Source organism: Mesoplodon mirus (assembly GCF_964341445.2).
Source record: "Mesoplodon mirus genome assembly, chromosome: 15".
Classification (NCBI taxonomy): domain Eukaryota; kingdom Metazoa; phylum Chordata; class Mammalia; order Artiodactyla; family Ziphiidae; genus Mesoplodon; species Mesoplodon mirus.
The window spans coordinates 14,851,112-14,872,226 of NC_138991.1; the positions used below are offsets into that span (position 1 = coordinate 14,851,112).

Below are 21,115 nucleotides of genomic sequence, written 5' to 3' on the forward strand. Positions count from 1 at the left end.
GTGCAGAGGTTAGAGCCAGATTGCCTGATTTTCAATCCCAGCTCCACCCTTATTTAGATTTGTTTACTATCCTATGCCTGTTTTCTCATATTTAAAATGGAAATAATGGTGGCAACTACCTCATAGAGTAGTTATGAGGATAAAATAATGTAGGTAAAGTGCTTAGTACAGTCAGAGGCACAGAGTATCTTTTTTTTTTAATGTTTAATTTTACTTACTTTTTATACAGCAGGTTCTTATTAGTTATGCATTTTATACATATTAGTGTATACATGTCAATCCCAATCTCCCAATTCATCCCACCACCACCCTCCCCGCCACTTTTCCCCCTTGGTGTCCATATGTTTGTTCTCTACATCTGTGTCTCTATTTCTGGCACAGAATAGCTTAAGTATTATGATTACTAGGCATACGTCACATGGTACCTAAATTGCTTGAGGCTTTAGAATCAGAGAGACCTGCCTCCATATGCCATATTCTTTAGGCTGTGTGACCTTGGACAAGTCACTTCCCCTCTCTGAGTTTCAGCTTCCTCCTCTCTACATTGGAAGACTCTTAACAACCCCTGATTCCTTAAGCAACCCCTTTGCTTTCCCTGATGCAGCAAAGCACATGTGCAGTGCCTGGCATGTGGTACATGTGGTAGGTGCTCATGGAAAATGCCTTCCCTCTTCTTTTCCTCTTGGCTCCTCTCCTCAGCATTTTTCTCAATGGTCTACTTGAACGTCCTTCTGACCCAGAGCCCCTTCACTGCTTCTAGAAATCTCCCCATCAAAGCTGAGGCCAGAACTACACACGGCATGTTCTGGTGGGAAGAACACTTGATTGGCAGTCAGAAAACCAGGTTGGCTTCCTTCTCTTTGTAATGGAAGAATTCTGATATATTGTTTCAAGGAGTCATGACCTTGGGCCATGAGCTTTCCCTCTCTGGTCTTGAGCTCCATGATGAGACTATTACCTTCTGTATCATGATATTTTGCAATCTTGTGATTTGGTGGCAAAGGCCAAGGTTCGGATTAAGCCTTAGTTGGGCTGGGGATGGGATTGGGTGGTGTGCAGCTACTCCTGAGTACCCTGACATCCTTGAGGGAGGTGTCTTGTTTGGAGGCAGGATACATCCTACTCCCATGGAATGGGGGTTGGAGGTGGCTCTGTAGGGCTGAGGAATCAGGTTCATGCTGGAAAACTGCCTGGTGGGTACAAAACCAACCTGCTGCCATGCCCTTGTTTACCCAGCTTTCCAGGGCTGCTCGGCGGCCTGGTCCTGCTGAATGGGGGTGAGGGGGAACGAGGGGGCATAGCCAATCCAGAGACCTCATGCTCTATTCCCCCTAAAAACCTGCTCCTAGGAAAGGAGCAGGGAAACCCCCTCATACTCAGGTACAACAAATCATAACAGCTCAAAGCACCCTATCTTTTAAAATAGGTTTTCTTTGCAGGATTTTTTTAAGATTCTCCCCGCCCTCCCCACCCCACCCCGCCCCCCGCCAAATTTGTATTTTTCAATCGACGAAAACAACTTATGCAACACAGAGACTTCAGGACAAACCGGGGCGCCAGGTTCCTGCGCAAAATGCTAAAAAGGCTTAATTAAGCAGAGGGTGTTGCCAAAAGTGGCATTTCGGGCATCAGAAGGACGGTCATACCTTTCTGAAAGGCTGCAGACCTTTAAATACATCTACACTGAGCAGAGGAAGGCTATGGAGAATGCCTTGACTTCCCAGCTCAATTATGTAACAAATACGTGTACAGAGCTCAGTAAGGGCCCTGCACTGACTCTTCTCCATTTCCCCAACTCCAGCCATCGGGGTTTGCATTCCAAGTTCCTTTACTTGATGTGACCTTGGACCAGCCACTTCCCATCTCGGGGGCTCAGTTTCCCTATCGGTAAAACAAGGATTATATGCTCCCCTCTTCCCAGGACACGTCAAACCTAATCGGGAAGGATTTGATTGGGTTCGATGAGAGCGTAAAATAATCGGTTGAAAGCCAGGCGAAAAGACCGATAACATTTACTCCCCTCCCACCAAGCCAAAACATCCCAGTTTCAAGCTTTTCTGAGCTGTTCCGGGAAGGGCGTGGTCAGGCCACTGGGAGCCACGCCCCCGGACGTGGGGCCAGCCTTAGCCGCGCCCAGCCCTGCGGCCTAGGGAAGGGACCCAGCAGTGACGTCACGTAGCCGCTCCTATGTATTCCTCCGCCGGAGAGAAAGTAGCTCCCAACCCGTAGAGGACTCCGTCACCCATACTAGGAGACATGTAAAATCCTATATCCTCTGAGAACTCTATTATGGTTTTGAGACCTCGGGGCCACCTTCCGGCACACTGGAAGCCTGTCTTTCTCCGGGCCGGCGTAGGAAGTAGTCCCGGCCTACGGAAGGCCGATGGGTCCCTCCGCAGCGGGGGAAAGAGGATGGCGACTTCGTCGATGCCGGAGTCGGAGAGGAACGCGGCTACGAAAGCGTCAGGTGAGCGTCGGGTGGAGTCAGGTCGCCCCACTGCACCCTGCCGTGAAGTGGGGCCACACTGCGGGGATACCCGGTGGAGAGGTCCCGGGCCGGCGGGGCTGTCCGAATAGGGCCCCGGGGTCCCAGGCCCTTTAGTCGCTCTCGCACTTGCCTGAGCGGAAACCCGGAGCCGCCACAAGATGGCGTCGGGCCTGGAGCGCAGGCAGCGCCGGGGACAGCCCCGAGTCTCCAGGCCCCGGGACCGTCGCTGTCAGCCCCCTCCGCACGGGAACCAGGGGAGGGGGGAGCGAGCCGCTGACCCAGGGGGCTTGCGGGCTGTATCACCGACTCTGCACCCGGGGGGGCTCGGGGGACCGAAGGGCTGAGCCACTGAGCCCGGACAAGGCCCGTAGAGTGAACCACTTTGCGGGAATCATGGAGGGGAGGAGCAAAGGGTCAAGATTACCCGCCACTGACCACCCTCCAGGGATGGGGGAAGGACCCGAGACTGGGAGGCAAGGCTTCCTGGTCCTGTTTTCCCGAAGCTCCTCTCGCGATACACTAGAAAGCCCCGCCCCGTCGGCGACTCAGTGTTTGCATCTGCGAAATGGGCATATGGGTGCAGCTGGGTGCGCCGCGGGGACCCGGGATGAAGCCCACCTGTTCCAGCCCCCGTCACCTCTTCTCGCAGAGTAAAGGCCCCGGACCCTGGACCCCCCTGTCAGGCCGCCCCCCGAGCCGATGGAGGAGAACGAGGTGGAGAGCAGTAGCGACGCGGCCCCTGGTCCTGGCCGGCCCGAGGAGCCCTCTGAGAGCGGCTTGGGTGTGGGCACCTCGGAAGCCGTGTCGGCGGACAGCAGCGACGCCGCGGCCGCTCCGGGGCCAGCCGAGGCCGACGACTCTGGCGTGGGGCAGAGTTCGGACCGCGGCACCAGCTCTCTGGTATGGACATTGCTGGCCGGCGTGGGTGGTGGCAGGGGCCGCAGGCAGCAGTGCCTGGCGGCCAAGGGGAAGAAGCCAGCAAGGCTTGTTTATAGCTAATATTTGTTTATGGTTTAGTGTGAGTCGGGCACCATGCCAGGCCCTTAGCGTGGATTTTCTCATTTAAGTCTCATACCTTGTAAGGCACATACCACTCTTTTCCAGATCTTACAGGGGAGCAAACTGAGACACAGCGCCAGGATTCAAATCTAGGCTGTGGGCTGACCCACTGCACTACCCACTGTCCTCACTCTTTGGGATGCAGGTGACCAGGTTCAAGTCTTGGCTGTACCACTGATTCACTGGGACACCTCTTTGAACCTCGGTCGTCCGTCTTTAAAACGGAGCAGAAATACCTACTCCTGAGGGTGCTCTGTTGTGAGCAACCACCAGACATTTTCTTGGAAACGCTTTGTAAAATAGTCTCTTGGCTCTGTGATCTTAGATAAGTTACCCAAACTTTTAGCTCTCAGTTTTCTCATCTATAGAGTGGGAATAATAAGTATACTTGCCTCAATAGGTTTTTCTCTTTTTTTTTTTGAGAACTAAATGAATTAATATATGCAAAGCAATTAACACAGGGCTCAGCACATGGTAAGCAGCCAATAAGTATCAGCCATTACCGTTGTCATTGTTTGCAAGATAGTGATCATTTTCAGGACATCACATTATAGAGGTGCACAACAGTAGCCCCCACTTTGGGGTCCAGGGGTTTTATTGATTCAGCAGAGATGGACTTAGCATGTGCCCAGCTTGTGCTGGACCCAGGGGATACAGCAGGAGACGAGAGATGTGGTCCTGGCCCTTATGGAGTCTGACCTGGGAGACGTAGCATTGCAGAGTGAACCATAATGTGATGGCGGGACACAGGCGACTATAGCAGTGAGGATGGAGAGGTCCTAACTTGGCTTTGGGGGTCCGGGTCAGCTTCCCAGGAGAGGTACCAGCTGAACGGCAGTGAGGAGGCTGAGTAGGAGTTAGCCACGGTGTGATGCTAGGAAGCGTTTCAGGCAGAGGGAACAGCTTATTTGTTTTGTTTTTGTTTTGTTTTGTTTTGTTTTGTTTTGCGGTATGCGGGCCTCTCACTGCTGTGGCCTCCCCCGTTGCGGAGCACAGGCTCCGGACGCGCAGGCCCAGCGGCCATGGCCCACGGGCCCAGCCGCTCCGCGGCATATGGGATCCTCCCAGACCGGGGCACGAACCCGTATCCCCTGCATCGGCAGGCGGACTCCCAACCACTGCGCCACCAGGGAGGCCCGGGAACAGCTTATTTGAAAGCCTGACGAGAATAGCCTCACCTGGCTGTTGTGTGAGGTGTGGGAAACGTGGGGCCTTGTACCTGGCCAGAGCCAGGGACCCTGGCGCTTGTTCTTGGGGAAGCTCTGTGACTAGAGGGTTTCTCTCACTGGTCCTCAATGGGGGTGAGGGCGTGGGTGGCTCCACCTACCACGTCCTTGGGCCAGGGTAGGGGGCAGCCTGCCCTGCCCCATCCCTGGCTCCTAAACTCCCCCTTTGCCTGTTTCCCATCCCCCAGGAGGAGGTATCCGAGAGCAGCTCCAGCACAGACCCCCTGCCCCATGGCTACCTCCCTGATTCATCTTCTGTTTCCCACGGGCCAGTGGCAGGGGTGACAGGTGGCCCCCCAGCCCTGGTGCACTCCAGCGCACTCCCAGACCCCAACATGCTGGTGTCCGACTGCACGGCTTCTTCCTCAGACCTGGGCTCGGCCATTGACAAGATCATCGAGTCCACCATCGGGCCCGACCTCATCCAGAGTGAGTCAGGCCACAGGGGGCAGGAGTTGCCCCATAATGGTTTCCCTGCAGAAGCAGCTGTGCAGACTCAGGCAGATAACCTTACCCCTCTGAGTTTGTAACATGGAAACAGTAACCCTGTCTCATAGTGGTAAACGATGTGGGGATTTAATGAGATAGTACAGTATAGTTCCTGGCATGTGATAAGCACTCAGTAAATATAGGAACAGTGATACCTAATTTTGTACCGTAGTCTCTTCTAAATACTTTACCTGCAGTAGTTCATTAATCCTCTTGGTAACCCCAAAGGTAGATGCTGTTATTCTCACAGTCTGGATGAGAAAGCCAAGCCACAGAGGACGTAAACTAATGTACCCGCTGTCATCAGCAAGTGTTGGTGCATGAGCTCAGTGACTCCAGAGCGGGTGCTCATGATTTACCAAACTACTTTCCATTAATAATGATCCGTGTAAGGGTTGTAGCACCTGGAAAAGGCCTGAGATGGCCTGAAAAGCCAGTCCTCCTTTAATGGTTAAAGGTAGGCAGCTGTGGACTGGCTACTGGGCCAGCGTGTCACACACAGCAGACCTCTCAACAGCCCTGCCCTGGACGGGAAGTGGGCAATGGGGCAGCGGACTCACAGTTGCACGGGTGAGTCAGAATGAGTGTGGGCAGTGACAATTGTCATTATCAGCCGTGCATCCCCTCCTCACACCTCTGCCCAGGCTGCATCACCGTGACCAGTGCTGAGGGGAGTGGGTCCGAGACCACACGGTACCTGATCCTGCAGGGACCAGACGATGGTAAGACTCCAGGCGCCAGACCCAGGGAGCCCTGCCGTGGGCGGGGAAGTAGGACAGGGAGGCTCTGCCGTAGACTCACTGTGTGATCTTGGCAGCTTCTCCACTGCCTTGGGCCTCTCAGTTCCTCCACTGTTACTCTGGTGAGGAGTGGGGTTCTAGGATCCCTGGGCCTGCCTGGGAGGGGCAGCTGTAGCTCGTGGCCAGCCTCCCCCTCCACTTCCTCCTCTCTGATTCCCTCACCTTCCCAGGGGCCCCCATGGCATCGCCGATGTCCAGTTCCACCCTGGCCCACAGCCTGGCAGCCATCGAGGCTCTAGCCGATGGCCCCACGTCCACATCCACGTGCCTGGAGCCACCTGAGGAGGTGCAGGGTGGGCCCAGCTCCCCAGCGCAGCCACGCCTGGGTTCTGGCGCCGAGGAGCCAGACCTGCAGAGCCTGGAGGCCATGATGGAGGTGGTGGTGGTGCAGCAGTTCAAGTGCAAGATGTGCCAGTACCGGAGCAGCGCCAAGGCCACACTGTTGCGCCACATGCGGGAGCGGCACTTCTGCCCAGGTGCGTTGATGGTGGCCTGCCTGGCCGCCTGCACAGGTGGGGCTGGGGTGCCAAGAGTCAGACACGGCAAGCTTGTTGTACCGCTAGCAGCTGCCGCCGCCGGAAAAAAGGGACGTCTGCGGAAGTGGGGCGCCTCCGCCGGGACCCAGGAGGAAGAGGGCCCAGAGGAGGAAGACGACGATGACATCATAGATGCCGGCGCCATCGATGACCTGGAAGGTAGGCTACCGTGGCTCTCGGGCCTGTCACCCGCACCCACATCTGCAAATACGAGCTCCCCCTGGCCTGTAGGGAGGGCCAGGGAAGACGAACTGGTGCACACGCAGCCGTGAGTCCCTTCACCATAAGATAGAGGAGTTGGAGCTCTGGGACCAGGAGCTTTGTGTGCAGCTGTATGGGCCATGCGCTGAAAACTAGTACTGTGTCCAAGAGGGTCACATTCACATTTGTCTAGCAGAAATAGAATGCAAGCCACGTGTGTTTTTTGTCGGCATATTAAAAGTAAAAAGAAAAAGATGAATTTAAGTTCAGTCATATATTTTATTTACCCATTATGTCTAAAATATTATCATTTCAATATGCAATGATTCTAAAAAGTTATTAGTAAGTTTTACGTTCTTTTTTTCATACTAATTTTTGGAAATCTGTTGTGTATTTTATACTTAATTATGTCTCCATTTAGACTAGGCATATTTCAAGTGCTCAGTAGCCATATGTGGCTCGTGATGGAGCTAGTGGCTATCCACTCAACGGATAGCATAGTCCTACTTTGTAGACTGGAGTGACTAGACAGCTGTTTTCTAACAATGGCCGTAAAGTGTGTTGAGGAAGGAGTGCTTTTTCCTGATTCACATAAAGGTGCCATCTGAGCTAGTGGTAGGTATTAGGAAACGTACAGAGAAAGGGCTGCAGGGGCCAGAGAGTGGTGCTCACAGTGAGCCAGGGGGACATCAGGAGGGCTTCCCGGAGGAGGCATCACTGGTGGGTTTGAAGGGAGGAACAGGCAGGGATAGGGAAGTGGGCCTCTTTCCAGGGAAGCTGGCTGATGCCCCCCTTCTCTTGCTGTCCCCACAGAGGACAGCGACTATAACCCTGCTGAGGATGAGCCCCGGGGCCGGCAGCTACGACCCCAGCGCCCCACTCCCAGTACACCGAGACCCCGCAGGAGACCTGGCCGGCCCCGGAAGCTGCCTCGCCTGGAGACGTCGGATCTCCTGGAAGGTGAGACTTACTTGTGGGAGGGGCTGTGCGGTGAGGCCCAGGGGTGGCCTCGTCCCCTGCTTGCTTCCACGGAGCCCTTGCAGACGTGCTTGCAGGGCAGCACGTCTCAGACCCACCGGGGTGACCTGCAGGCCTCCTTGTAAAGGGGAAAGCTCTCCCATACCAAGCTTGAGAGTTAGGATATAGCAGCTTTCTGAAAAGGCTTTTCGGTGGTAAGCTGTCACAGCACGGAAGTTTGAGTATTTGTAACTGAACTAATAAGATAAGTTTTAAGAATTATTACTCAATGAGAATAAGTCTGAGGCCTGAGACTATGTTGGAGGAGCACGGACTTGGAGCATTACAAGCCGGGGACAGGAAGGACCCGCCGTGGGTGTGAATGCCGGCTCTGCCGCCTACCAGCTGTGTGACCTCTCGCCTCTTAGGATTGTTTTTTAAGGCTTAAATAGACAGGGAAAAAATACACGGTAGCTGTTTTTGTACATGCAGTTGTGGGTGTTGTATTTTTTAGTCTTCTTTTTCAAGTAACTTTTTACTGAGGTATATGTGTGGAATAGCACATGTATGCTAAGTGAATCAGCTTAGTGAATTCACAGCTCAATGAATTTTCATAAGGGGAACACACCTGAATAACCTGGCACCCCATTAAGAAACAAAATGTTACCCGCGTTGCCTGTAGCATACAATTTTGAATTTTTAAAACATTACATTGAAATGCTGTTAGTGTTTTTGAATAGGTAGCACATTCGGATGTTCAGACGTCAGAGGCTTTGCGAGTGTGTGCGGTGATGTCTCTAACCTTCCTCCCGTCTGCCCTCCAACTACACAGCCTCCGTTGGGAAAACCAGTGTTTAAGCGTTGCTGTTGCTCCCCAGACCTTAGAACGTTCCCATGAGGTCACTAGAGCAACAATTATATCCATTTGACAGATGGGGAAAATGAGACTCAGAGAGGGGAGTGGCTTTGCCTGAGAACACACAGCAAGTCGATGACAGAGCTTAGCCTACCCTCAGGTCTCCTGGCCGTGAGGTCGCAGCTCTCCCAGTGCTGCTCCAGACTGTCCCATTTAAGTCGTGCTGTGCTAACGGCCCGTCAGCTGCAGGAGGGGGCATATGTCCACGCTGCCCTCTAACCACGGGCTTCCTGCGTCTGTCCTGTGACCTGACGGGCCCATCAGTGGTCTGTGACAGCGTGTGAGGGGGAGGATATTTTGGCTGGCCTCTGGCACAGCTGTCCACATCTGTCCTGGTGTGTCCATGGCAGGTGTGGAAGGAGAGCCTCTGGTCAGCTCCCAGACTGGACAGAGCCCTCTGGAGCCACAAGACCTCGAGGCACCCAGCTCCTCAGGCCCGGGACGCCTGGTGGCCCTGGGCAAGGCCAACCGGCCCCCTATGGAACCCGGTGTGAGCCAGTCAGATGTGGAGAACGCAGCACCGTCCTGCCAGGACGAGCCGGACGCCCCGCCCCGCCGCCGTGGGCGACCCTCCAGGCGCTTCCTCGGCAAGAAATACCGCAAGTACGGGGGGCGAGCAGAGATGAGGGCTGGGGGCAGGGGGAAGTGGCCGGGCCCCTGGCCCAGCCAGACCTCTCCCCAACACCCTCCTGGCAGGTACTATTACAAGTCGCCCAAACCCCTCCTGCGGCCCTTCTTGTGCCGCATCTGCGGTTCCCGCTTCCTGTCCCACGAGGACCTGCGCTTCCACGTCAACTCCCACGAGGCTGGCAACCCCCAGCTCTTCAAGTGCCTGCAGTGCAGCTACCGCTCCCGCCGCTGGTCCTCGCTCAAGGTGCGGCCGAGGGAAGCGGAGGCGCGGAGGGCAGGGGGAGAAGGGACGCTGGATGGGAGACGGCCCCGAGGGGGAGTGGAGGTCACGGGCACGCGCGGTCACCCTCCTGCCCCGTGTCAGGGTGCGCGTCTGGGCCGAGGGCGCACCGTGGTAGGCCTCACGCTGCACGGTGGCATCACGTCGTCTTAGACTTGCTTCACTACCACCACACCTGGCAGATGGCAGTGCAACTGCTTTAATCGAATCCAGTGCATTAGAAAGTCTCCCAACAGGTGGCGGTAACGTGTCTCAAGAAAGGGGTTCCTTTTTATCGTCTCACGTAGCCCGAGGAGGTCATAGGTGTTGAGAGCCCCATTTTACTGACGCAGGAAACTGCAGCTTGGCTTGGCCAAAGTGAGGCGGAGCTGGCCACGGGTGGAGGTCGGGGGCGGCTCGCGCACAGGTGGCCAGAGCCCCTGTGCCTTCTGCGCACAGTGCTTCCTCCCTCAGACCCAGACCTAGAAGTTGTTCTCTGGACCCCTGCGGTAGGGGTGGGGAGTGGGGGTTGTTCCGGGGTGCAGTGGGGAGGGGGCGACTCTACGGCTGTAGGCACAGGGCGGGTGGGCAGGAAGCGAGGCTGCACCCCAGCCCCCTGTCCTTCTGCTTCTCTCCCAGGAGCACATGTTCAACCACGTGGGCAGTAAGCCCTACAAGTGTGACGAATGCAGCTACACCAGTGTTTACCGGAAGGACGTCATCCGGCACGCGGCCGTGCATAGCCGGGACCGGTCAGTGGGGGTGGGGAAGTGGAGGCCCAGGGTAACCACGGATTCCCCGTTGCTGAGCCCCTGCTCAGGGCCAGCCCCCTTTGCAGCACAGTACAGATGGGGGAAAGGCAGGGTGATTCATCCTAGATCGCTTGGCTCAGAACAGGGCAGTGTCAGGGTCTAGAGGTCCCTTATTCGGTCTCTTTGCTGCTTCGAGCTTTGTAAACTGGGGACAATCACTATTGAGGGTCTGGTCAGCGGGGGAGGGTCTGGGGTGGGCTTGGGGACAAGATGGTCTGACTCCTGTGCCTTTCTCCCCCAGGAAGAAGAGGCCAGACCCGGTGAGTCTAGGGCCCCAGGCCGGGAAGGGAGCCTGCTTGAGGGCGGCTGGGGGCTTGCGGGGGGCGGGGAGGAGGCATGGCCTCACCCTCTCTCCTCCCCTTTTCTCTCCACCCGGCCCCTTCTGTGCCTTCCCAGACCCCGAAGCTGAGCTCCTTCCCCTGCCCTGTGTGTGGCCGTGTCTACCCCATGCAGAAGAGACTCACACAGCACATGAAGACGCACAGCACCGAGAAGCCCCACATGTGTGACAAGGTGGGTGGGGCTGGGGGAAGGGGGCCCGCCTGGGGGCTCCCTCGTCTGACCCGCCTCGCCACCCCTCCCCACAGTGTGGAAAGTCCTTTAAGAAGCGCTACACCTTCAAGATGCACCTGCTCACGCACATCCAGGCCGTCGCCAACCGCAGGTACATCCCCGAGGAGGCCCCTGGGGCTGCGGTGTCCCACCGCGCCCTGTCGCTGAGCTCTCCCCGCTCCGACCACCTCCAGGTTCAAGTGCGAGTTCTGCGAGTTCGTTTGTGAGGACAAGAAGGCGCTGCTGAACCACCAGCTTTCCCACGTCAGTGACAAGCCCTTCAAGTGCAGCTTTTGCCCCTACCGCACCTTCCGAGAGGACTTCCTGCTGTCCCACGTGGCCGTCAAGCACACAGGTCAGGCCAGCCACCCCCCAACACACCGTGGCCCCCTGTCGGAGGCTCAGCTCTGTCCTCTTCCTCCCCCTCGGCAGCCCCAGCCCTTCTACTGCAGGGAATCCCCCCTGGGACTGTCACTCTAACCTCAGCTGAGATTCCAGCGCAGCCAGCTCTTCTCTGTGTGGCCCAGGGCCAGTTGCTGGCTCTCTCTGAGCCTTTCTTAGTTGTGAAAGGAGAGAATCAGAAGTACCAACCATGGGGTTGTTACAAACGTGAGTTCCATTTGTTCCCTGAGCCCTGTCTGTTCTGGGCCCTGGGGCTTGAGAGAGGTCTTACATAGGCCCTGCCCTCGACAGAGGAAGCCGCTAAAGCAGCATCGCATCTTGGCCCACAGAAGATGGACAACAAAAGTTGGTTCCTTCTCCTCCTCGGTGCCTAGCCCTCTGGCAGACACACTAGGGAAGAAGAGAGAAAGAGAGCTGGGGGGACACTTTGGGAGATGAGTCATAAGAAGTATGTGGTCACCTGACCTTGAAAATAGACACTGGGGAACGCTGTGAGCACAGGGGGAGACCTGGCTCGATTCTGTGCTGGCACACCAAGATGCACAGGGCATGGGTTTCCCTGAGCTTGGGGGCACGTCACAGGGAGTGAATCAGTTGGAGACGTTCTGGGGGTCACAGAAGGCTTCCTAGAGAGGGTGGGCAAGCCCAAGCATCCTACATATGTGCCTGCAGGCGCCAAGCCCTTTGCCTGTGAGTACTGCCACTTCAGCACGCGACACAAGAAGAACCTCCGCCTGCACGTACGGTGCCGACATGCAAGCAGCTTTGAGGAGTGGGGGCGGCGCCACCCCGAGGAGCCCCCTTCCCGCCGTCGCCCCTTCTTCTCTCTGCAACAGATTGAGGAGCTGAAGCAGCAGCATAGTGCAGCCCCTGCACCTCCGCCCAGCTCCCCAGGACCTCCTGAGGTAAGAAGCTCAGGCAGCAGACAAGGGCGTCAGGAGCGTTGGCTGCAACGCCAGTGTGATGCTCCCTCTCCCAGCCCTGGCGTCCTCACTTGCACGCTGAGCACAGCGAAATGACCCCTGCCCCTCTGGATTGTGGTGAAGAGCAGCTGAGGTCACAGATACGTCACCCCTAATCTCAGAGTAGGGGTGGCTTTCCAGTGCTAGTAACAGAGCGTGGAAATATCAGTATCTTGACTATGGTGATAGTTTACTCTTCTCTTCATGTAAAAGAAGTCCAAAGGTCAGCATCCCAGGGCTGATGTGGCAGCTCCTTGATAGATACTTTCTCAATACTTGTTCCCAGCCGTCCTAGGCATATGACTCCCATTTTTGTGATTGACTTATGGTCCCATATAGCTGCAGGAGCTCCAGCCTTCCTAGCCACATCCCAGGCAAGAAGCAGGAGGAAGGGATGGGCGAAGAGCAGAAATGATGCCCGCCATCTATCCATCTTACCTTCCTGGTGAACTTTACCAGAAGCTCCTGCTTAGCCACATGGCCACACTTTACCCAGCCGCAAGGGACACTGAGAAATATAGTCTTGTAGCTGAGTATGTTGCCTGCCCCCTCCCTTCCCGTCCCCAAAAGATGGACCACCACAATGTGCTGGTAGAACACAGAGGCTCTGGAGTCAGATAGTCTTGTGTTCAAGTCCCAGTTCTGCTACTTACTAGCTGTGGGATCCTTAACCTCAGTCAGTTCATGTGTTGCATGGAGCTGGTAAATATCTTGAAGAGTGTGAAGATGAAACAAGCCAATAGCTGTAAAGTGTCTGGCACATAGGAAGTGCTTGGTGAACGCACTTGAATCTGAGCTGCCCCCTGTCACACCTGGCCCTATTCCCACCCCACAGATCGCCCCAGAGGCAGCACCTCTCCAGTCACCTGAGACCCCCCCGCTGCTCTGTTCTGACACCCTGGGTGGTGCCACCATCATCTACCAGCAAGGTGAGTTCTGAGGGATGGTGGGAGCAGGGGCAGGGCTCGTGCCAGTGGGGGCCGGAAGCTGGGGAGGAGGGCGTTGGGTGCCAGTTTTCCAGCCATTTCTAAGGCTCAGGTCCCACCCACCCAGGAGCTGAGGAGTCGACGGCCATGGCCACACAGACAGCCTTGGACCTGCTGCTGAACATGAGCGCTCGGCGGGAGCTGGGCAGCGCGGCCCTGCAGGTGAGCACCTCCCCGGCCCGGCTGTACCCGTGGTGCCAGGTCTGCACTGGACACTGGGAGCGGAGGCTGGTGACGGAGCAGACGTGCCCTGCCCTCAGGGAGCTCCCAGTCACTGGGAGACAGGTCCACTGAAACCCAGTGGGCAGACGCAGAGGAGGGGGACCGCTGTGCCAGGGAGGCCCCGGGAGGGCAGAGGCTCTCCACTCCGCTGTCCGGAGTCACCAGCGGTCTCCGCCATGCTGAGCGGTAAGCACCGCCCGTGCCCATGAGTCTGAACTAGCTTCCCATCTAGCCTAGCACCCTCATTCCATGCCACCTCCCACAGCCCAGAGGCTCCCAAGGCTTTCCTGAGCTCCAACCTCTCACATGCTCCATGCACCTTAAGCCTAGCACATCTTCCCCCAGGTTCATCGTCTTTACTTCTCCCTCCCACTCCCCCGCGCCTCTCCAGGCTTCTCTAAGGCGGAGAGAGGTTTCTTAGCACCTCCGGTCTCCCAGCCTCTTGAAAAGGTGGAGACTGTGTTTGAGATGATGAATTCCAACAACTTGGAACAGTGACATGCTGCTGGGGGACAGAGCTCTGTGGAGGGGAGCCTGCTGTTGGACCTGGAATCTTCAGAGGGTTTAGTTTGTGGCATTTGGGGGTGTATAGAAGTTTTACATTTTTAGATAGTTCAACATATCAGGCTTTTATAGTTTTTGCCTGTGGTATCATCCTTAGAAAGGCCTCTTCCCCTCAAGATTATATAAACATCCGTTTGTATTTTCTTCTTAGGGTTTCATTTTTTACACTTAAATTTTTACTCCACCTGGAATTCACTTTTGGTGTGTGCAGAAAGGTAGGGGACTAAGTTTATTTTTTTCCCAGAAGTTGTCCAGTGCAATAAATCGAATCCTCTCGTTTTCCCCAGTGGTTCAAAACATCCCCTTTATCGTGCACTGGATTCCCCCGGGTACAGGAGTCTGTTTCTAGACAAGTTCTGCTCTATTGCTCTGTCCGCCGTTCTCATGCCAGTATCATCCATTTTGGTTGGTTGGCTTTTCTGATGACAAAAACATACGCTTGTGAAACCCAAAATGAGCATTAAGAATTGTTCTCTTCGGAAGGTGAAAGTCCTCAAGGTGCCTCCCCGCCCCTCCGATTCCGCTGTTAACAGGTTAATAAGTGTTTCTGCCGTTCTGTCCACGTGCTCACTAACACAGAGACCTCTTGATCCTTAAAATATGGGATCACACCATCCGCACTCATGGGCAGCCTAGCTTTCCTCCCCTCTGCAGCGTGTGAGGCACAGCCTAGCCACACACACGCGTCCCCTCCTTCCTGACGTCTCCACGTCATTCCGTCCTAGGGATGTTCTGAAGCTTATTTCATCAGTCCTTTACGCGTGGGTGGCTTCCTTGTCATTAACTCAAGGCAGTGCTTCAGTGCACATACATTTTCGGGTGCTCGTAAACGTGTTTTTTAGTTGGGGGGGAAAAAACGTCTCCTAGAAGTAAATAGAATCAGTGGGTCCCAAGGCGTGCCGCCTCATAAAAAGCTATGTCCGTTACATGACCACCACTAGAGTGTGCTTCCTCACAGCCTCGCCAGCGCTGGGCATCAGTCTTTATAAATCTCTTCCATGTGATGGAAGTATATGTGAGGGTCTTGGTTTATAATTTTGTGATCACAAAAGGGATCGAGTTTCTGTATGTTCATAGACCATTTTATTTCTTCTCTGACGTATGTTTGTGTCCTGTATCTATTTTTCCATTGAATTATTAGTCTCTTTCGTATAACTTTGCAAGGGCTGTTTGTATGTGTGGGAACTCCACTTTTTATCTCTTGGGTGAATTATTAAAAATACCATCTCCCCCCACCCCCCCCAGCTTCTTTGTTTTCTGATCTCATTTTATGGTTTGTTTTTCTGTAGGTTTTAACATATTCTGTCATGATTAGGAAAATCTTCCCACCCCGAGGATTATAGGAATATCCATATTTTCTTTTAATATATCTTGAGTTTTATCTGTTACGTTTCAATCTTTAAAACGTTTGAAGCAGGCTTTGGAGTAGGATGTGAGGTGGAGCTCTGACGATTGCGTTTTTTTCTTAAATAGTCTGCCGCTTTTTCCTCAACCTCAGGATTTCTTATCCTTGGCACTTTGGGCCAGATAATTCCTTGCTGAGGGGGCTGTCCTGCTCGTCTGGGATGTTTGGTAGCATCTCTGGCTTCTGCCCCCTAGGTGCCAACCAGTTGTGGCAACCTGTCTCCAGACGTTGCCCAGTGCCCTTGGGGGGCGGTAACGCTCCAGCCTGTTCTTGTTAAGTCTCTTTCCAGTTGCCAGGAACACACAGTTGGGCTCATGTGAATACGTGGTGGTGGCACTGGGTCCCGCCAGACCGTGGGTGAGCTTTGAGGCCCTGAGATAGAAAAGGGCCTTGAACGCCAGCTCCTTTGCCACAGACCCCGCTCGTAATGCCCGCTGGTGCCGTTGCAGGTGGCCGTGGTGAAGTCAGAGGATGTGGAAGCAGGGTTCGCATCCTCTGGTGGGCAGCCCTCCCCAGCAGGTGCCACTCCCCAAGTGGTAGCCCTCCACATGGCAGAGCCAGGGGCCAGCGTGGCCGCCGAGAGCCAGCTAGGCGCCCCGGACCTACAGCAGATCACCCTGGCGCCTGGGCCATTTGGCGGGGCTGGCTACAGCGTCATCACGGCACCCACCATGGAGGAGGGCACATCGGCTCCTGGCACACCTTACAGGTGAGACCTGCTGCCTGTGATAGCGCCCCCCCCCAGCCATTTATAGGTGTACTGGGGGGAGTCAGATGAGGACCCCGCCCACCCAAGCCTAGTTGGCAGGAGGTAAATCTCCTAATACACGTAAAACAATTGGGCTGTAGGGGTGTCATGTCCCTTCAGAGGTCAAGAGCCACTTAAGATGTGCCAGGCACTTGACATTCGTGAACTCACCTAAACCATTTCCGTGAGATGCATGTTTCCCTCTCTTTACAAATGAGGATGGAGGCGAAGTAACTCGCCTAAGGGCAGACAGGCTGTAGATCTGACCCTGGTCTCTGTGGTTCCAAAGCCCATGTCCTCCTTGTACGGGACGGTCCCTGAGGTCGTTTTAGGAATGAGCTCAGGCTCTTTAGCGACATTGGAGGCCCTGCAGCTGCACTTGGCTTTCTCTACACTGAGCACGTTTGGGGCAGAAATGTTTATGTTTCTCATGTTCGCTGAACCCCTGGGCAGTCTGAGGAAGCCCTGAATTCAAGTACCGGATTGTTCAGCTGGGATGGGAGTCAGGATCCCTGGGCCGGCACCTGGGCAGCCCAGTCTCTCAGCATCTGCCCTTTACCCTTGGCCCGTGGGTCCTTGCAGCCCTGCCTCCCCACTCGCCCTCTCCTCCTGCCCCACCTGGTCAGACTTGGCCTTGACCCCTGGAGCCCTTCACCTCGCCACCCCCCAGCATGCCCATCGAGGGGGCAGGGATGACCGCTTCTGAGAAGGACGATCTCTGGACGTTTGGTCGCCATTTACGCAAGAGGCAGCGGAGGTTCGGCTGGTAAAGGGAGCAGCCAGGGGTCAGCCTGCGGTGCAGTCACTCCTCAGTTGATGCCTTTCTTGGGGAAGGGGACTCCTGTGGCCCTCCATCCTCTCCTGGAACGCTGCCTCACCCCCCCCCTCTGCCCACAGCGAGGAGCCCCCCGGGGAGGCAGCCCAGGCCGTGGTTGTGAGTGACACCTTGAAAGAAGCTGGCACCCACTTCATCATGGCCGCCGATGGGACCCAGCTGCACCACATCGAGGTGAGGCTGGGGGTAGCCACCTCTACTCTCCCCATTTCTTCCTCCCTCCCTCCCTCCCTCCCCCCCCCCCCCGCCCTGAGCCTCACACTCCCCTGCCTGTCCACAGCTGACTGCAGATGGCTCCATCTCCTTCCCAAGTCCAGATGCCCTGTCCTCTGGAGCCAAGTGGCCCTTGCTGCAGTGTGGGGGGCTGCCCAGAGATGGCCCTGAGCCCCCGTCTCCAGCCAGGACCTGCCGAGTGGGGGATCCCCAGGGCTCTGCCTCCCCACCTCCTGCTGCCAGTAAAGCCCTGGGCCTGGTAGTGCCCCCCTCGCCACCGTCTGCAGCCACTGCGTCGTCAAAGAAGTTTTCCTGCAAGATTTGTGCCGAGGCCTTCCCCGGCCGAGCTGAGATGGAAAGTCACAAACGGGCCCACGCTGGGCCTAGTGCCTTCAAGTGCCCCGACTGCCCCTTCAGTGCTCGCCAGTGGCCCGAGGTCCGGGTAGGTGCCTCCGTCCCTCTGCTGGCACCCGTTTGTGTAACAAGCCTGGACTGAGCACCCCGCCAGGCCAGGTCCTCCGCTCCCCGCTGGGGCCAGAGGTGACTCAGCAAGGCCCCAGCTCTCAGGGGGCTCAGTCTGGCGGGGAGGCACACCAGGTGGTGACTAACACCCGACAGTGTCCCCGGTGTGAACTAAGTGCGCACGGCGGAGCACAGATGGGGAACGAGTCACGTGGACTTGGGGTGCTGGGGGGACGCCCCAGAGGTGACGGCTGAGCTGGGCCTGCAGGAGCAGAGGGGCGGTGGCGCGAGGCAGCTGGGGAGACTTGAGTCGTCCAGGACACTGAGGGCACAGGGTCCCAGGGGGGTGCGGGGGTCGGTGTGGAGCAGGCCAGGTTCCAGGGACCCTGTCTGTTCACGCGAAAATCATCGGTTCTCAGATCCGAGCGCGTGCTGAATCCTCACAGCGGCTCAGTGAGGGGAGCGGGGCCCAGAACCCAGAGTGTCAGAGCTGGGGGCGACCTTCAGAGGCCCCTCTTTGAGCCTGTACGTTTCACAGGGTTGACCTGAGTGTCAGCACACGCGGGGCGTTCCGAGCGGCCTCACGATGGAGCCTGTGGCTCTTCCCTTCAACACCTAGCAGTGCCAGACCTTGGTCTGGCTTGTACTTCTCGCCCAGCTCCTCCCAGATCCGCCGCGCCGGAGGCCGGGGTCCCTGGCTCCCCTGTCCGGGAGAGCCATCTGTCCTGACCCACCTGGTGCCCCGACTCCGCCCCGCCTGCAGGCCCACATGGCGCAGCACTCAAGCCTGCGGCCCCACCAGTGCGACCAGTGCAGCTTCGCTTCCAAGAACAAGAAGGATCTGCGGCGCCACGTGCTGACCCACACCAACGAGAAGCCCTTCGAGTGCCACCTCTGCGGGCAGCGGTGAGACCGGGCGCAGGCGGGCAGGGGCTGCCGGGCACGTGTGGTGGGGCCGCCCCTGAGCTGCCTTCCTTCGCCCTCAGCTTCAACCGGAACGGGCACCTCAAGTTCCACATCCAGCGGCTGCACAGTCCCGATGGGAGGAAGGCGGTGACCCCGACCGCACAGGCCCCGGCCCAGACCCCCAAGACCCCCACCCAGACCATCATCCTGAACAGTGACGAGGAGACGCTGGCCACGCTGCACAGTGAGTGGCGCCTGGGGCCCCGGGGTGGACAAAGGACTTGAGCCGCTGCCCCAGAGGGCACCCTTGGGCCAGGGCGGGGCCGGAGTGTCTCAGGTTCCCCTGGAGCCCCTGAGCGAGCGTCCACCCCTCTCTGCCCAGCTGCACTCCAGTCCAGTCACGGGGTCCTGGGCCCAGAGCGGCTACAGCAGGCACTGGGCCAGGAACACATCATTGTGGCCCAGGAACAGACAGTGACCAATCAGGTGAGAGCCTGGGCTGGGGGCTCTGCTGGCAGGTCATGGGCAGGGGTGAGGGCACACAGAAATCTGAAGCTAGAGCTGGCCTGGCCCTGACAGGAGGAAGCCACCTACATCCAAGAGATCACTACAGCAGATGGCCAGATGGTCCAGCACCTGGTGACATCTGACAACCAGGTGAGCTGCTGCCGCCACCTCAGCCCCGAGTGCCCGCCCTCCTCCCCCAACCCCCATTCCCAGGAGGGGGTTGGGGGAACAGTACTTCCCAAACTCCTCCTCCAGCTGCCATTGCTCACGGGGTGTCCCTGAACCCCCTGCTCTGCCTTCCTCGCTGAGCTCCCAAGGAGCGGGGCCCCAGCACCTGCCTCTTTTCCCCCCTTCCTCAGGTACAGTACATCATCTCCCAGGACGGAGTCCAGCACCTGCTCCCCCAGGAATACGTCGTGGTCCCAGAGGGCCATCACATCCAGGTAGGCCAGGCCTGGGACGCGGGTGAGGAGTGAGAGTCCTCTGCCCTCCTTTGAGAATCGCTGGATTGGCTTCCTCTCTCCAGGTACAGGAGGGCCAGATCACACACATCCAGTATGAACAAGGGGCGCCGTTCCTTCAGGAGTCCCAGGTAGGGCCCTTGGGGACCAGGTGGAGCCAGGGCCGTGGGCAGGGGTCCTGGTAAGGCTACATCTCATTGCCTGTTTCCTCCAGATCCAGTATGTGCCAGTGTCCCCGGGCCAGCAGCTTGTCACACAGGCCCAGCTCGAGGCTGCAGCCCACTCGGCTGTCACAGGTCTGGGGCTGGACCCTGCGGGTCTTGGGGGCCTGGGGCCCAGGCCGAGGTCCTGGGCCTCAGGCTCACCATCCTCTCCCCTCCCCTGGCAGCGGTGGCCGATGCTGCCATGGCCCAAGCCCAAGGCCTATTCGGCACGGAGGAGGCAGTGCCTGAACACATCCCGCAGCTGCAGCATCAGGGCATCGAGTACGACGTCATCACCCTGACCGATGACTGAGCCCCAGGGGCCCAACGAAGACCATGGATATTGGGGCCAGCCCTGCTCGGGGTGGGGGGCCCACTGGGACTCCCTTGCTGCTCCACCTAGGATCTCCAGATACTGAGCAGCCAGCATCCTGTAACTCCTGGGGAGCCAGACCTGTGCTGCTGGGGTTAGGGGACAGCCGTGGGCCCCAGCCAGGACATGCTGGGGGCCCCAGCCTGCAGGCAGGCTTTGGGAGAGAAATTTATTTTTGTTTGGATGGACCCACTGGTCCCTCAGTCTCAATAAAGGGACCAGAGTCCAGCCTTGGCCAGCTCACTTTGTCCATGTGCTGCTACAGCCAGAACCAGGCAAGGATTTAGGAAGGAGGAGGAGCCCACCACAGCCCACAAGGGTGGAAACAGGTGGAAGCTGCCCGGTCCCGCAGTGCATCTTGGCCTGCCTCTGTAAGTACAGCGGCCCAGTAGGGCAGACCCTCGGGGCAAAGGCCTGGTACTGGGAGAGATGGCTAAGCTGGTGAAAGCCCCACAGCACCTTCAGACCCTGCTTCCTCCCCAGCCTCGGGGGAGCACTGGCTCCTTGCCTAGAGGTCCTCAGAACATAGCCAGGTGCCTGCACAGAGGCCACACGCCCAGACCACACGCCTCTGACCTGCTCTTCCTCCTGACCCTTGACTGGAAAACATACCTGGCTGCCCACTCACTGTGCTGGCTCCAGGGCCAGCAGGCATCTAGGTTTCTGCCTGGACACAGCTACCTGCCCTCTGCTCCCCAAAGGGATCAGTGAAGCTGATATCAGCTGTGGGAGTTTGGGGCTTGCAGATTATTGATGCAGGGAGGCCTCTGGACCCTTGAGACCTCCTGGGCGTAGGCACGGGACAACAGGATGAGAAGTTAGTAAGATACCGGAGCCCTGGGTTGGGTGTGCAGGCCCAGGGCTTATGAGAAGGTGAGCCTGGACCTAGCGGGCGGTGGTCCCACAAGTTGCTCCAGGTTCCTCAGCCTTCTCTGCCCTCA

The 21,115-nt window shown here is 57.1% G+C and overlaps 1 protein-coding gene across 3 annotated transcripts; it reads left to right on the plus strand.

Moving 5' to 3' along the window:
• Nucleotides 1–1,625: 1,625 nt before the first annotated feature.
• Nucleotides 1,626–21,047, plus strand: ZNF335 (zinc finger protein 335). 3 transcript variants are annotated; one of them, XR_014296047.1, is made up of 28 exons: nt 1,626–2,467; nt 3,138–3,388; nt 4,962–5,202; nt 5,907–5,984; nt 6,233–6,538; nt 6,626–6,757; nt 7,613–7,759; nt 9,023–9,275; nt 9,369–9,546; nt 10,201–10,313; nt 10,615–10,633; nt 10,770–10,886; nt 10,961–11,037; nt 11,120–11,280; nt 12,000–12,232; nt 13,125–13,218; nt 13,343–13,437; nt 15,916–16,175; nt 17,112–17,223; nt 17,330–17,704; nt 18,488–18,630; nt 18,711–18,874; nt 19,013–19,116; nt 19,210–19,287; nt 19,497–19,580; nt 19,636–19,729; nt 19,813–19,894; nt 19,987–20,039. XR_014296047.1 is itself a non-coding variant. In XM_082644317.1 (28 exons), exons 2-28 carry the CDS (start codon nt 3,188–3,190, stop codon nt 20,112–20,114), a joined length of 4,041 nt encoding a protein of 1,346 aa, XP_082500443.1. In that variant the 5' UTR covers nt 1,630–2,467; nt 3,138–3,187; the 3' UTR covers nt 20,115–21,047. The 3 variants fall into 3 exon arrangements, 2 of the variants coding, with proteins under 2 accessions (XP_082500443.1, XP_082500444.1); XM_082644317.1 differs by having other exon boundaries at nt 1,630–2,467; nt 19,664–19,729; nt 19,987–21,047; XM_082644318.1 differs by having other exon boundaries at nt 1,632–2,467; nt 6,629–6,757; nt 19,664–19,729; nt 19,987–21,047.
• Nucleotides 21,048–21,115: the final 68 nt, after the last annotated feature.